The sequence below is a fragment of the Capronia coronata genome (genome assembly GCF_000585585.1).
Source record: "Capronia coronata CBS 617.96 chromosome Unknown acBCG-supercont1.2, whole genome shotgun sequence".
NCBI lineage: Eukaryota > Fungi > Ascomycota > Eurotiomycetes > Chaetothyriales > Herpotrichiellaceae > Capronia > Capronia coronata.
In genome coordinates, this window is record NW_006912894.1 from 344,708 (window position 1) to 359,543 (window position 14,836).

A 14,836-nucleotide genomic window follows, 5' to 3' on the forward strand; every position below is an offset into this window, starting at 1 on the left:
TTCTTCATCAATAACAAAAATGCCAAGCCAAAATATCCCGGCACGTGATATGACCCCGAGGTCACGTGGTGATAGTCCCAGAACATCGGGTCGCATTTTCCATGGTTGATGTTGTATATACCGAATTGCAGTGACTACTCGCATGTTCAAGGCTCGTCAAGGCGTTGGGTCGGGTGTTGATAATGCAGGAATCGCTCTCTCTCGATATAGTCCCCTAGGCCCATCATGTCGTCGCACTACACGACCGAACCTCCTCCCACCGCTTCAGTCCTCCTCCATACGACCGCAGGTCCCATTACGGTCTCTCTATTCGCGAACCAGACACCCTTGACGACTAGAAACTTCCTTCAACATGTCATTGACGGGGACTATACCGACAACATCTTCCATCGCGTATCTCCAGGCTTCGTCATCCAGACCGGCGACCCCACAGGTACTGGGGAAGGGGGCCAGAATATATATGAAGATCGGGAGAATGAACGGTATGACGAGGACTGGGCGAGAGTAACGGGGCGGGAGAAGGATGAGAAAATCAGTTTCGGCGATGAAGTGCACAGTAGGCTCCATTTCAATCGGAGAGGGCTGGTCGGGATGGCGAAAGGCACGGGCGATGGGCCAGGAGGGTATGGCAGCCAGTTCTTCATTACGTTGGGCGACTGTAGGGCCGAGCTGGATGGTAAATGCACCATGTTTGGTCGCGTCGAGGGAGACGGGATCTACAATGTGGTCAAGATTGCCGAGGGCGAACTGGTCGAGGGAACCGAGAGACCTCTCTATCCCGAGAAGATCTTGAAAGCAGAGATCATCGAACTACCCAAGGGAGAGGCGTGGCAGAAGATGCGACCGAGAGAGAAGGTCGCCCAGCGCGTCGTGGAGGCTCCGGCCAAGAAGAAAGTCCCAAAGAAGAAGGGCGGAAAGACTTTACTCAGCTTCGGTGGCGATGAAGGGGACGTGGATCCCGGCGATGTCGTTGTCCGGCCGAAAAAGGCCAAGTTCAATCCTGCATTGATCGATGCCGATGATGTGCCAGACGCCGAACCCAAGCGGAACGGCGTCGTCTCCAAGACAGAGACAGTTTATTCGGACCGTAAAGCGCAATCTCCATCGGCTCCGCAGACAGTGCCGCAAAAGCGGAAAGCAAGTCCACCTCCACCACTTGCTGCTTCGACGATGAGATCCAACCCGCCAGGATCTCCAGAGAATCGACGCAGACCATCATTCCACGACCCAACCACCCAACTCCCGCTCAGAGACCCAGAGTCACCTTCCCGTTCTCCCACGCCAGCCGAGGGACCTGCGCCTGGTTCATCGAGCAAAACATCCCTCGAGGCTGAGATAGCGGCACTCAAAGCGTCGATGCGGAGGAATGTGACATCAACCGTCGGCGAAACAACGCGCAAGAAATCGGCCTTGGAATCGCTGATACCCGCAACGAGCACGAGAGGCCGCAAACGGCCCCGGCCAGGTCAGACGAACGCCAAAGATGACGCCACTGCCCTAGAGATGTTGAACGCTTTCAAAGCACGACTCGAACAGGTCGACAACAATGCAAGCAAGGGCGCCTCTGCCTCACCTTCAGCTTCTGCTTCATCCAAGCCGACCACGAATGGACAAAACGAGACCCAGGCGCAACCGCAGCCGGTGTCGTCCTCAAAAGACCCCGACGCGGTGGTCAATTCAAAGCCTCCACCGTCTGCTGTGGCGGACGACGAGGAAGCCGTTCTCTGCGATCTCCATTTCATCGCCAACTGTCAATCATGTTCGCGGTGGGATCAGCGCGGCGGCGCCGATGCCGACTCCGACGACGAGGCCGGGAGAGAGTGGATGAGCCATTCGCTGTCGTTTGCCAAAGACCGCCTCGGCAAGGATCTGATGTGGAAGAAGAAGAACGAAGAGGACCTCGTGGTGATTGATCCGCGAGAGAAGGAAAAGGAGTTGAAGCTGGGAAGGAAACGTGACAAAGACAAGGACAGGGATAGGGGAAAAGGCGTTCCCAGAGACAGAGACCGAGATCGTGATCGACGGTGGTAGACAGGCACCAATTGAGTTGCTTGTATTTTGTGTATACTACTAGTATCTCACCTAAACCGACGACGCACTGAAGTTGACATGAGCTCAGGTCCAGACAAACATCCTAAGAGCACAAGATAGCCCGTGCATTGAACTCATTAATGTCCAAGGTACGAGCTATGCCCAATGACTTCTTACTTTGACCGATCACCCTATCTTTCCAAACGATCGGCCAATTGTGATGCATAAGCTCTCAAGTTGAGTTAGTATAGAACGTCTGCAAACGCGTAGAAGTTGACAGTCCGAGTTTGTTCACGAAAATTCTCTTTTGTTGAGACGATGGAGTGTCTATATATATTTGTACGGGTTCATGATCCCGTTCGGATCATAGAGGTTCTTGATCTGTTTCATCAACTTGATCATGGTCTCACTCCGACTGTAGCCGATATACTTCTTTTTGGCGATGCCCAAGCCGTGCTCTGCACTGATGCTCCCGTTTCGCTTCTGGATCCATTCGTACACCCAGGGTTCTATAGCCTCCTCGACCTCTTTGGCGTATCTTCGCACAGGGATATTGAGATGCAGGTTCGAGTCGCCCATGTGGCCATATCCGACAACGCCCAAGGCTGGATAAGAGTCATCGTCGCCGACCAAGCCTTTCGACGTCAGCCTCTCTCGTGTCTCCTCGACCAACTTATAGAGGTCTTGAATCGGTATAGACAGGTCGTATTTGTAGGTTCCACCAAAGTGTCCCAGAGCTTCCGTGATTCCTTCTCTCCATCCCCAGAGGGCCCGGGCCTGAGACTCGTCCTGGGCGAGGACGCCGTCCGAGACGATCTCTTCGCCCATGACATACTCCAGGAACTTCTCGAGCTTCTCGTTATCATGCTCGGTGTTTGAGCCACTCGTCTCGATCAAGCAGTAGAACGGATGGTCGCCTTCCAGCGGTCGCTTGTTGCCCGTGACCGTGTGCACAAAGCCCTGGCTTTGAGAATCCATCAGCTCAAAAGCCGACAGTATCTCCCCCAGCTGGATTTTGGCCTCCTTGAACGCCTTCTGCACCTTCTCGAAGGACTCCAGACCGAAGTAAGCCACGTTGATGGCCTTTGGTCGTTGCGGGCAGAACACGGAAACGCCAGTAATGATTCCAATCGTGCCCTCTCCGCCAATGAACAGTTGCTTCAGGTCGTAGCCGGTGTTGTTCTTCCGCAACGTGGTCAGGTCGTCGACGATCGTGCCGTCCGGGAGCACGGCCTCAAGACCCAGCACGTTGCCGTGTAGGGAGCCGTATCTCAACAACCGCAGACCCCCGGCATTGGTCGCCACGTTGCCCCCGATGTGACATGAGCCCTTGGCACCCAGATCGAGGGGGAACAGATGGTTGTGCTCGGCCAGGAAATTGTCCGCCACCTCTAGAATGACACCTCCATCGACCACAAGAATGCCGCTGATGTCGTCAAAGCTGCGGATCTTGTTCATGCGGCCCAGCGAGATGACGATCTCGTCAAACACCGGCACGCTCCCTCCGACTAGACCCGAGTTTCCTCCCTGTGGCACGACCGCCAGTTTGTTCTCGTTGCAGTATTTCAGCACTTTGCTCACTTCTTCCGTGCTCTTGGGCCGCAGAACCAGCTTGGTGTGGCCCCGGTATTTCCTCATCCAGTCGCTGTTGAAGGCTTCGAGATCGTCGACGGCGTCTTTCGTCACTCCGTCAATGACAGCGGCGTCGTCGCCCAGCGTAGACTTGAAGAACTGCACATGCTCGGGCGTGATCTCCGAATACTTGGGGTCGCGTTTGAGATTGGGGTACATGTCTGTGGTGTACTTGACATTGTGTTTGGGCTCGCTGGTGTCATCTCGCCGTCGCGGCGTGCTGGTGAAACTTCGAACGGGTTCGTAGGCGAGTCGGAGACATCGTGGTTGGCGGGCGCGAGGGATCGAAGGTCTTTTGGCCTGGCGCAGAGCGCGCACCAGACCTTTGGAAGCTGGCCCAGACATCTTGACGATTGACGAGGATTGCGGTCAGTGAACGAGACTGTCAGCCCAGGGACAAGGCTGTCGCAAGGCACAAATGCTGCAGTTCGTCGGGGCGATCGAGAAAAAAGACGGAAATGGAGAGATGGAGATCCAATGCATTAATGATGGTGCAGAAGTGATACCGGAGGAAACCGGGGCCGAGGAAGAAAGTGACGGGGATAAACGGGGCGACTTATCGATAAAGTCGCCAAACTGGCAGACAGCAACACTAAATACAGAATAGTGATACTAGTACGTACATGGCATACATACTGCTATAAGTGCGATAAGTGTATAGAGTGCTAGTACGAGGTATATCTGGCCATATCAGCCATACTAATATCTGGCTACATCGGCTACATCGGCTACATCGGCTACATCTTTCATCTCTATCCATCTAAATTGCCCCCAGTCTTTCTTAGGAACCTATCTATGTTCTTCAGGAGTTCACACCGGGTCCGTCTAACAGGTTGGCTAGTATTCGGGATCAATAGTTCTCGAGCAGCACTTGATATCTGCCACCGAAAATGGCATACCAGTAGCACAGATGTGAGCACGATGGTGAGAATCCCCTCAGCCTCAGACATACCACAGTAGACGGTGAGAAAGCCCCTATCTATCCCTCACTGCAGTGAGATCCCTCTGCTCCTCAACAATGTGTATTTATCCAACTCTGAAGCAAGGATCAAACTGATTTCTCAGGATACTGCCTCGTGTAACCTCGCGACTACTAAAGCAGCGTTGTTTCTTGCCCCGCCTCATTGCTTAACGAGCCTCACTCACGCACTGCAGTCGAGTCGCCGAATTGAACCTCACCTCTACTCTCTGCAGCCAACAGCACAGGCCGTTGGCAGTCCGCTTCGAACCTCCCCAGACTACCTCGGAGATATCTAGCGTAACCGAACATCAGACTGTGATATTCCTAGAGATGGCAGCGATCTCGTCGACCATCAGTGCATACTACAACAAATTCGTCAATACCATCAAAGCCCGTCCTCGCAATGCGGCCATCACGTCCACCGCACTCGCACTAGCCATATCTCTCGCCTGGGTCGTCCAGGACTTCCATGACTGGAAAGCCTTCGGCACAGGTGGCACACCGCCGACATGGGCAGGGTACTGGCGCATGACGAAGATCCGGGTCAATCGCCGAATCCACACCTTACTACAACTCGGCAAAGATGACCTGATCGACGCTTCGACGCTGTCAGCCTCGGGCCCTAAATATCTTGACCCCGACAACATTCCAGTCCGTGGAGGGAAGAGGCCACAGCTCGTTTCCCGAACCATGCCTCAGCGTCAAGTGCCGTACAAATCGGACGCGATAGAGCCCGGCGTGGCAGAGAGAGTGAGCGACATGACGGCCATCTTCGCGGCAAGGTATTCCGACATCCTCGACCTGAAGCCCAGCAAAACAGAAGGTGGAAGTGCCGATGCAATTTACGCGAAACTTTCTCTGCCTACGCTCAATGAGAGGGCTAAACGAGACAGGATCCTCACCACGGAAATCGCCCATCATCATCCGTCGGAACTGAGTTTCCATGTCTGGCTGAGTGAGGCGGATGCAAAGACTGTCGTGGAGAAGGGTTGGGGGCAGCGGTTTCCCATGGCGTCTGTCGATAAAGGCTGGACCATGGTATATGCGCCGCGCACCATGCCGGAGGTGGATGTGGTGGAACGGATCGTGAAAGCGGGCATTGCTTGGGTCAGTGGTGTTGTGGTTTGATCGTTCGTTTCAAGAGCTTTACGCGGGATTCTTCGGTGTATTCACGATCGGCTAATGGCAATCCAATGCGACGATGCTGGGTCTGGCGACTCTGGCGATGCTGAAAAGGAGCAGACAGGCTGAGCTGTCAGCCAGTGCTGTCGAAATGTCGAAAGACTTCAAGTTCGGAAAACTGGTGACGCTTGTTGACATGCTAGCTCGGGATGGGGCGAGTCTAGAAGGCGCACACCGGATGAACTGGAAGACTAGTGCAGGCGAATGATACCCTTCTTTCTCACGATGTTACGATTTATTCTATTCGGCGCTCATGCTGTATCCCATCATCCGTTATTCGTTGAAAACTCGCATCCATCATATTCAGAGTCCACACAGGAAGCTCAGGTTCTGATCCTGTTCGCCAGGGGCCCTTGGTGCCAGCCTCCCATCTAACCATAAGATGCCCATCGCAGCCTGATCTCGCTGTCTCACCAGCGCACCGGGACTGCACGCATTCATCAACCTGCCAAAGAGTGGACATTGATTTCCGTCATATCAAGCAAAGTTCCTCCCCTCGCTCAACGTATTCTCATACAACGGCAACCTCTCGACCTCCCTGACCCACAGCCGCCACGGCTTTTCCTGATATCCCTCATTCATGACGGCACAGCCTCTGCTCTGCTCCGGCGTGAGCCCCTGGAATGCAAACTCGAGCTGTTCCGTGCGGGAGTTGCCGCCTCTGTCCTCCTCCGAAGAATGCTCTGAACTTGCTCTAGGGGCATGTTGTGCAAGAGCCATAGCTTTAGTCTGCGCCTCGGCATTGATACGCGTGTAGATGGCGCGGTAGACTGCAGTGACAATATCCCGCCCCACAGCTGTGAAGCCATGTCTGCGCATGAGCACGACAGGTTCGTTAGGCATCTCAGAGTGCGCATTATTTGAAGTAGAATCGGCAAACTTAGCCGCCAGCGCTGCACCGAATCGAGAATTGTTCACCAACATGTCCCGCTGCTCGTCGTCCCTGTATAGTGGGTCGATGTCGAATACCTTGACCCCCTGCCCGCCCAGGAATCCCGCCATATGGTACACGGCTCGCAACTTGACGCCGGTCACCACGTACGGCAGGACCTCTTCGGCGTGGGAATGAATCACGCAGTTGACGCCGGGATACCGCTTGTATAGTTCGCCGTGGATGAAGCGTTCGGAATACCCTCTTCCAGCGCTTGGGTCTACTGCGCTCGAGTCAGATATGTGGTAAACGATCAGGTCGGCGGGCGACGAGACAAGTGCGGGTGCTAGGAATCCGCACATGATGTACCGGGTCGGATCGGTGGGGTGGCGGATCGAGACGTGGCCGTACGCATCGACGACGCCGTGGTGGTGGAGAATGTGGTTGGCTGAGATGAGGTCGCGGAGGGCGGGAGTGAGAGCATCTGTCGGAGACATTGTCGACTGACTGTTTGTCTTGAGGGTCCGGTAATGGCTAGACTCGAGGCCTAATGAAAAAGCGAGGAATGATGAGGGAGTGGCAAGGGTTGAGTTCGTGGATGCTTGCAGACCTGAGATTGAAGTTGAACGTCGACGGTTTTGCTTCAAGGTTGCCGCGTCACTACTGGATGTGACAAGTCAAGCCCCTTTGCCTGCCTCTTATGTCGCAATCGTTCTAAGCAGGCCAAGGATAGGTCGAATGACGGTAGGACGGTGAGAAAATGAATATCTCGTGTATTGCATGAAATGGAAATGGCGGGGAAGGAAATGCGGGAATCATTGTTTTCAAGGGTTGACGATATGAATAGCCACGATACGTGTGTAATACCATCTGATTAGAGGCTTCAATGTGTGACTACTCCAGCTGCATTCTCTCCAAGAAGAAAAAGTTCAAGTCCATCGGAGTGACCCTGAACTTCTTCGCATTCTCAATAGTATTTCCTATCGCCTCCATCGCCTCTTCCAGTGACTGCCAGCCCGAAAAGTTAACTCGGACCGTCTCTTCGTGCTTGTCCTTTCGTATGTTCCACGCCGACACCGCTCCATATCTCGCCCCCCCTAGACTCTGTGTGCCTCGTGCGAAATCCTGGTCGAAGGCGGCCTTGTTGGTATTCTTGGGCAGTGTCTCTTTGATGATGGACAGTATCGGCGCATCTACGGGAATGCGGGACTGGTCCACGTCCATATAGTACATCCAGTCAATTTCCATCTGATCCTTGATCAACTGGAGGATTTGGTCTTGCTGAAGCGATCCGTTGAATCCGTTCTGGTGTTTGTCCGTGCTTTCCCACGCTCCGACCACAAACATGGTGGATGGCTCATCGATCTGCGTGTAGAACAGCGTTGGCAGGTGGCTGTATTCTTCGATCACTCTTTTCACTTCTTTCGTGTTCTTCTTCAGTAGCGCGTCTGATGCGGTGAGTCCATTCTTCAGGCTGATGTGTGCTAATTCGATGATCGCCATGTTCAGCGTGCAACGAAGCAAGCCCCGCGGGTTGAAGCTCGCCCGAAAGAATGAATAAGGAGAGGTGGAGAGGTGATATGCCACAGATGAACCCTGTCTTCTGAGTCAGCAGGTGAGGTGGGCAGAAGGGGCCAGAGATGGCAAGGTACAGGGTACAACCCGAAATAGCACCATGGAGTTCATGGGGTTGCCTACCCAAGATACTGCCAGTGCTGTCCTGTCTCACGATTGGATTGTTGCTCGTTGGGCCGGATACTCGCTTGGCTTGCAAAATCTGGGCAGGGACAGAAAGGCAGTGAGTGGTACTGAACGTTTCACGAGTAGAATTGGCCTCCGGTCTGGTGCCTTGACTCGAGACTTCAATACTAACCGGCAGGTACGAGTGGGCCACTGGACACGCCCCCTCTCTTTCCGTCAAATAAGGCGCTCCTCAGCTTGTGAAAGCAATACCATCTGTTTTACTATTGCTTACATGCCAATCACCAAATTCATGGAAAATTGAAATGCACACTCGGTCTAGAACGAGGAAGCAGTTTCGCCAGGAATATAAAACGACCCTTGTAGTATCTATCCAGTGACCAGTCCTTCAGGACGCCTCACAACTAAGAGTGTCCGGGCATACTCATGAGAGAGAATGGTCCATATATGCAAACCTTTGACAAGATGATTGCCTTGTGATTGGCAATAAGGAGGCCGAAGCCTCGTCCCCCTTTATTAGTAGGTGGTAGGGTCGAGATAGGCTTATCGGCGACCCCCTTTTTCATGACTTGAGTGGTATCCACCATTGAATCCACTCTATTTCCTCTTTGGTCTGAGCATACAGACTTGAACTCAACCCAGACACGGCTAGTTGACAATGGCATGTCGGGGAAGATGACCTTCACATCTGTCACACAGTGGTGACTTGGTGTGCTGTCTCATTATCCAACTAGTGAAAGTGGCATCACCACACATCTAATCTTATCTATCTCCCGAATCATGCAGGCTTGCCACGTCTATTCGGTTTGGCAAGTCAAAGGTATAGGGCACATCACAAAAGCCAAGCCACTGAAAGTGCTCTGAACGTCAAACATTCGACGAAACAGATCCCCAAGGTTGATTGGCGATGTACTAGAGTTTGAGTTCCGTAGGCCAATGTTCGTCCATTGATGAGGGAGTGGTTCAAGGACCCCGCGTATTCACTTTTGCTCCCTGCAAATGCAAGTGACTGGAGAACATATCCCAATCCTGTACTACTCGTAGGATCATCATTGTCACCTACTACTAGTAAGTCAGTCGCTCTCAGGATCTTGGCATTTGATGTGCAACGCGAGCAGGCACATTCGAGACACTCTGATGTGAGATGACATGCGATCCTTCCTTCAGGCAGATTGTGTCCGGTACCACGGCATTACGGTAAAGCTGGCCTCCAACTGAATTGGTTTGCTGGAACGAATGCTGGAGATCTTAGGTTACTTTCATTTACCCCAGTCTTCAACATCATCAGCTGTCTGTTACCCTTAGCTCTCCCCTAACGACTTGCACCAGAGACCTTTCCTTCCACAGTACAATGGGTCAACCACTCCGAGTAATAGTGATAGGGGCAGGTAAGCCATTTAGGAGTCGATGGAGGAGGTCTTGATTGTCGTTTACCAACAGGGAATAGGACTGTCCGGCCTAGCCATCGCGCAGGGACTTAAAAAGGCGAGCATCGGCCCCTTCCTCGACCCTGGTTCCAACTGAGGCTGACATGAACAGAACGGGATTGACTATGTTGTGGTCGACAAAGAAAGTGCCCCTCGGGACCGCAACTGGGGAGTAACCATCGCGTGGAGTCATCCTTTACTTGCCCAACTTCTACCGGAAAACCTCTACCACCATCTCCCAGAATGTCAGCCGGATTCCAAACTAGACTCGAAGAAGGCAGGGTTCGAAAGCGTCATTATTCGAGATGGGCAGTCCGGCGCCACTATGGTCCAACCGCCCTTCCCTGGAGTCAGAAGACTCAACATCCAGAAGACGAGAATGCTGTGGTCTAGAGACGTGAACGTGAAGGTGGGTGGACGACTGAGTGGGCTTCAAACCCATGCTTTACGCTGACCTTTTCAGTTTGGGAAACTTCTTTCAAACATTGAATTGACTTCCGACAGTGTGGTGGCTCGTTTTGACGATGGCAGCTCGGAGATTGGAAACGTTCTTGTAGGTGCGGATGGAGGCAGCTCTTGGATTCGACGCTGGATGCTGGGAGACGGAGCTGCGTCGACCGTGCTGCCCTACACATTCCTCAATTTCCCCGTCCGGTACACTGCAGAGCAGGCACTCAAGATGGACAAGATGATGCATCCAATTGTCGATGTCGGAGTGCATCCGAAGTCGATGTACGTCGGCATTTTCCTGCTCGACAAGCCTCACCTCGACAAGCCGGAAACGTGGATTTTCTATCTTCTGGCGACCTGGCCAAGGGACGACCAAGCAGATACTTCTGAAAATATGAATATGGTCGACGAACTTCGTCGAAGAATGGATGGATGGGCGGAGCCTTACAAGTCGGCCGTGGAATGGATTCCTTCCGATGTCAGAGCCAAGGTGGTTCCTTTCAAGATCTGGGCACCCAAAACCGACTGGGACAATCATGGTGGAAGGGTCACGTTGGCAGGCGATGCTGCGCACAGCATGACATTTCGTGAGCCTCGACGATGTTGTGTTATCAAAGATCTGGGTGTCTGACGCTATTTCTAGATCGGGGCCAAGGAGCCAACAATGCGGTCTGCGACAGCGAGAGATTTGTGAGGGCGATGCTCAAGGTCAAGTCTGGTGATATGACTCTGGCTGAAGCGGTGGCAGAGTACGATCAAGACGTGATCACGCGGGGCAAACAAGAGGTCGAAGTGTCCAGGGTTCAGACTGAAGCCTTCCACGACTATGACAACTTTTTGAACAGTCCGATCATGAAGCATGGTATAAAACCGATCAGCGAGGACAGCAGTGGGAAGGCTTCGTGAGCAAAACACCTCACGCAGGCACTGAGAAATGTCATCAGATCCATTTTTATTTGTTGTGCCGCTACATGCGCTTGTGGTATAGCAGGATTGCGGCATCAGGCAGAACATTTCGTGGAACGAGGATCCATTTCTCGACCACCAGGGAACTGCTAGGAGTGCTAGTATGAAGTGTGCTTTAAACCACTGATCTCCCTGTCTGTCTTGGTGAACTAGTCCTACTTACCCATGGCTGCATCAACACCCGCCAGCCACTCTCCCTGCATTAATTCAAGTCCTAGTAGTCAAGTCCCGATAGAGCAGCACCAGGGCCGTCATCAATACAGTATATACATGTACGCAGGTTGACTTTCAGAGCCTCGTCATTCATCATTGTAGTCTGATAAAATGATTATGATTCGTGATATAGTCGAGTCGAGTCGTGTGCCAGCAGCCATTTTCGTCAGGAGACTTTCCCGGGCCGCCTTCCCCGGCAATCATGGGAGCAACAGATCTGGTTCAACAGAAATATCCCAGATACGATCGCTTACATCCTCGATGCACTTTTGATGGGAAGAACTGGTCAAACTGTGATCGGACATCCTGTTCATGGTTTCCAGTCGCATCTCCCCAGCACTTGGTTCGATGGTTGACGTTATGTAATATGTCTCCTGCCTCACACATCTCCTTCGACAATGCTATGGTGACATATTGCCCACAACAAGTCCCTGTGAACAGACTGGGTCTCTGAGACACCCCGATAAAGCAGAAACAAAATACTAAAGCCCTTCCTTTTTGTCCCCTCACCCGGTAATGCAAACCAAGAAAGAAAGATCAATGCTGGATGCTGGCCCTGCTTCCTTCGACGGGCCGACAGTCATACCGACAGGTCATCTGCATCTGGAAGAACGGGATCGCCAACCACTCCGGACTCTTTGAACTGTTGCCCAATCGTCGTCTCATTCTTCATCGCTGACGGCTGTTGTGCTGTCGCGGACTTGTTTGTGCTCTCAGGTTGGGGAGAGAGGGGTTCCTGTACAGACCGGATAGATTCGGTACGGCCTTCTTGTGTGGCCCCTTGTGTTAGACCTGGCGTCGATGGCGTAGGCTCCAGTGGCGAAGAAACGTTCAGCAAAGCGCCACGGAGAGGTGTGGTGATGTGAAGGGAGGGCCTCAACGATGGCGTGCTGTGTGACAGGGGCTGCTGATACAAGGGAGCGTCGACAGGGAGACTGTTGCTTTGAGAAGCCCTTCCTGGAAGAAGATGTCTCAAATTCCACTCCTCGGCGAGGATCTGGGCTATTTCGGTGACTTGTTGCTTGCCTTCTGGCTCCAGAAGCCAGGCCTCGGTTAGTTGGCGCATCTTCCGCATGATTTTGGGATCGCATGCATCCAGGGGAAACTGTTTGACACCCTTGGCGCCGTCGATCCTAAGATACTCGAGCTTCGCCCTACCCACCATGCCTATCAATGCGTCGTTGTTTGTTGCACTTGTCTTGGCGCGGATGGCTGCTTTGCCTAGGGCCATGAAATGTTTCAGTCGCGTTGAGATCCTCTTCAATGAGGACGTTTTGCTGGGGTTCGGAATGTATGGAATTTGCGGCTGCTGTCCGGCCTGAGACGCTTCCTCCAAGGGCCGGCCGGTCCCAAGGCTGACGATACGGAATGCCTCTGAGCCTGTTCCCCTGACGTCGGGTGCGAGCCTCCGAATGGCCTCATCGTCATAGTGACCATACGTGTCCCAGGTAGGGTTGTTGTGGCCGAAGCCTCCATCGATGTAGAGTCTTCCTCCCAACCAACATTCTCGGAAATAGGGAGGGGCGGCGGTAGTGGCATGAGCGGCATCAGAAATTAGAGCACCAATGTCCGGCTCACACATATGGGTGCAGATAAACGTGGCTCCGGACTCGGGGGCCCCAGAATGATCGAGTCGACAGGTAATGACGGTGCTGGACAATCTTTAGCTTGACATCTTTGACATTAAGAATGGGCTGGGACATACCATGGAATCCTGCCTGGAGCATGGTCGCAGCGCATGGGAGCATTCTTGTCGTTGACGTGGGCGCGTGCCAGCTCACCAACGCACTCACGTAGGGGCTTGCTGCTGTATTTGTCGCTAAAGATGCTCTTTGTAAGATAGCCCAGCAGTTTCTTTTTGCTGAAGATCCTTTCCGCCAATGAATCGTACATGTCGATACATTGGTCGACGCTCATACCAAACCGGCCCAACATGATGGCGATAAGGCCGCCGGTACTGGTACCAGAGACGGCATCGAAGATGTCTTGTGGTGTCAGGGTTACACCAGGAATGTCCAGAATCGAGTTGACTGCGAGCATGATAGCCTGGAGGATGATGAGGGAAGTCTGTCCTCTCGTCCCTCCACCATCAAAAGCCAAGATGTTTGTTCTTGTGGCCATGATTGCGGTTGGTACGACTCGTAAAGCCGTGCACAATGGAGGTCGACGGCCTTGTGGCGGGTCTCTGAGCCGGCGGGACGAGCGAACAAGCGCCCTCAAGTCCTGTGTACCTTTGTGAAGAGAACCTGCTGTGCAGATAAGCTCTGTATGTATTCAATCCACTTCCTGACCGAGTGTGAGACGAAAGAGGCTTGACTTGTTAGCGGCAAGGATCGATCCAACCCCGTGGCAGACACACCCGGGAAGTCAATTTCGTTTGGAAAAAGGCAGGAAGAAGGCGAGCCAGGCATTCTTATCAAGGCTGAGTGGGTGGGAGAGAGAGAGAGACAGATGATAGAACAGCATAGAAAATCAAGAGATGCCGAATGCTACGGGCAATGAGCAAGCCACTGGGGGCTGTAAAAAGGCACATAGAGACTCATGCAGAACACATACAAGGGGTGTGCTCCAGGGAGGTTTCCAACATCGCCCATTTCTCCAGCAGAGACCAATTGCAGCAAAATAGGCACATCGACAGATCCAGGGACACAGGGTAGCGATATTCTTTCCATGCCCACCGGTGTAGACTGTGCGGCCTTCCCAGGGTTGAGGCTCCCTCTTCTTGACTCGATGACCCCAGTCAACATCACCGGCTTACCAGAAGAAAAAATGCCTTGGGTGAAAGACCGGGATGGGGGAGGGGAACATGCGAGTCTGGCCCTTGATCTGGGGGCCTGAAGCGCCATTTGCTTCGCCAGTCCGCAAGACTTGCAGGATTGTCGAGTCCAGCTGCATTGATAGCAGTGGTGATTATGCATAGGTGTGAGACATACGGGACATCCATAAGAGCTGTGCATATGCACAAAGACAGAGATGGCGCTGGCTCAGCCTCAGCCTCAGCGCATTCTCGAGGGCGACAGTGCGGCTCTCGAGTCAACAGTCGTCAGTCTCGCCTGCCCGTTTCAGGAGTCAAGCCTGCCCTTACCAAGTCAGCGTCTCTCACTGCCTCTTTCCGTGTTGGAAAATGCATAGGTGAGGCTGAAGGCCTATGGCGGAAGGGGCTAGTGGTACTTTTGTCGACTGAAGAGATGTGGAAAGTGAAAGGCGGCTCAGCAACAGTCACCACATACCTACATGGGTCCCTAGGTAGGTTCTTGTGTCGAGTAGCCCCCTACCCCTACCCCTACCCTCCCCAGCCCCCACAATCTCAACTCCAATCCGGCCAGGGTGACCATTTCACCCTTGTAACCGAGGTCGCGAATGACTGGACACCATTCACCGGTCGAGAGAACTGCGGCCTGC

General features: G+C 53.1%; 7 protein-coding genes across 7 annotated transcripts; 3 read left to right on the plus strand and 4 right to left on the minus strand.

The window, feature by feature from the left end:
- Nucleotides 1-225: 225 nt before the first annotated feature.
- A1O1_01788 (uncharacterized protein) lies at nucleotides 226-2,031 on the plus strand (the record flags this gene model as incomplete). The annotated part of the gene is made up of 1 exon (XM_007722700.1): nucleotides 226-2,031. The coding sequence occupies one exon, from the start codon at nucleotides 226-228 to the stop codon at nucleotides 2,029-2,031; it is 1,806 nt and encodes a 601-aa protein (XP_007720890.1).
- A 327-nt stretch (nucleotides 2,032-2,358) lies between these two features.
- On the minus strand, nucleotides 2,359-4,008 carry A1O1_01789 (alcohol dehydrogenase; the record flags this gene model as incomplete). The annotated part of the gene is made up of 1 exon (XM_007722701.1): nucleotides 2,359-4,008. One exon carries the CDS (start codon nucleotides 4,006-4,008, stop codon nucleotides 2,359-2,361), a length of 1,650 nt encoding a protein of 549 aa, XP_007720891.1.
- Nucleotides 4,009-4,954: 946 nt separating this feature from the next.
- A1O1_01790 (uncharacterized protein) lies at nucleotides 4,955-5,752 on the plus strand (the record flags this gene model as incomplete). The annotated part of the gene is made up of 1 exon (XM_007722702.1): nucleotides 4,955-5,752. The coding sequence occupies one exon, from the start codon at nucleotides 4,955-4,957 to the stop codon at nucleotides 5,750-5,752; it is 798 nt and encodes a 265-aa protein (XP_007720892.1).
- Nucleotides 5,753-6,283: 531 nt separating this feature from the next.
- On the minus strand, nucleotides 6,284-7,174 carry A1O1_01791 (uncharacterized protein; the record flags this gene model as incomplete). The annotated part of the gene is made up of 1 exon (XM_007722703.1): nucleotides 6,284-7,174. The coding sequence occupies one exon, from the start codon at nucleotides 7,172-7,174 to the stop codon at nucleotides 6,284-6,286; it is 891 nt and encodes a 296-aa protein (XP_007720893.1).
- A 397-nt stretch (nucleotides 7,175-7,571) lies between these two features.
- Nucleotides 7,572-8,180, minus strand: A1O1_01792 (uncharacterized protein; the record flags this gene model as incomplete). Its single annotated transcript, XM_007722704.1, has 1 exon — nucleotides 7,572-8,180. One exon carries the CDS (start codon nucleotides 8,178-8,180, stop codon nucleotides 7,572-7,574), a length of 609 nt encoding a protein of 202 aa, XP_007720894.1.
- Nucleotides 8,181-10,130: 1,950 nt separating this feature from the next.
- A1O1_01793 (uncharacterized protein) lies at nucleotides 10,131-11,161 on the plus strand (the record flags this gene model as incomplete). Its single annotated transcript, XM_007722705.1, has 3 exons — nucleotides 10,131-10,214; nucleotides 10,269-10,842; nucleotides 10,899-11,161. 3 exons carry the CDS (start codon nucleotides 10,131-10,133, stop codon nucleotides 11,159-11,161), a joined length of 921 nt encoding a protein of 306 aa, XP_007720895.1.
- An 853-nt stretch (nucleotides 11,162-12,014) lies between these two features.
- A1O1_01794 (uncharacterized protein) lies at nucleotides 12,015-13,555 on the minus strand (the record flags this gene model as incomplete). The annotated part of the gene is made up of 2 exons (XM_007722706.1): nucleotides 12,015-13,086; nucleotides 13,140-13,555. 2 exons carry the CDS (start codon nucleotides 13,553-13,555, stop codon nucleotides 12,015-12,017), a joined length of 1,488 nt encoding a protein of 495 aa, XP_007720896.1.
- Nucleotides 13,556-14,836: the final 1,281 nt, after the last annotated feature.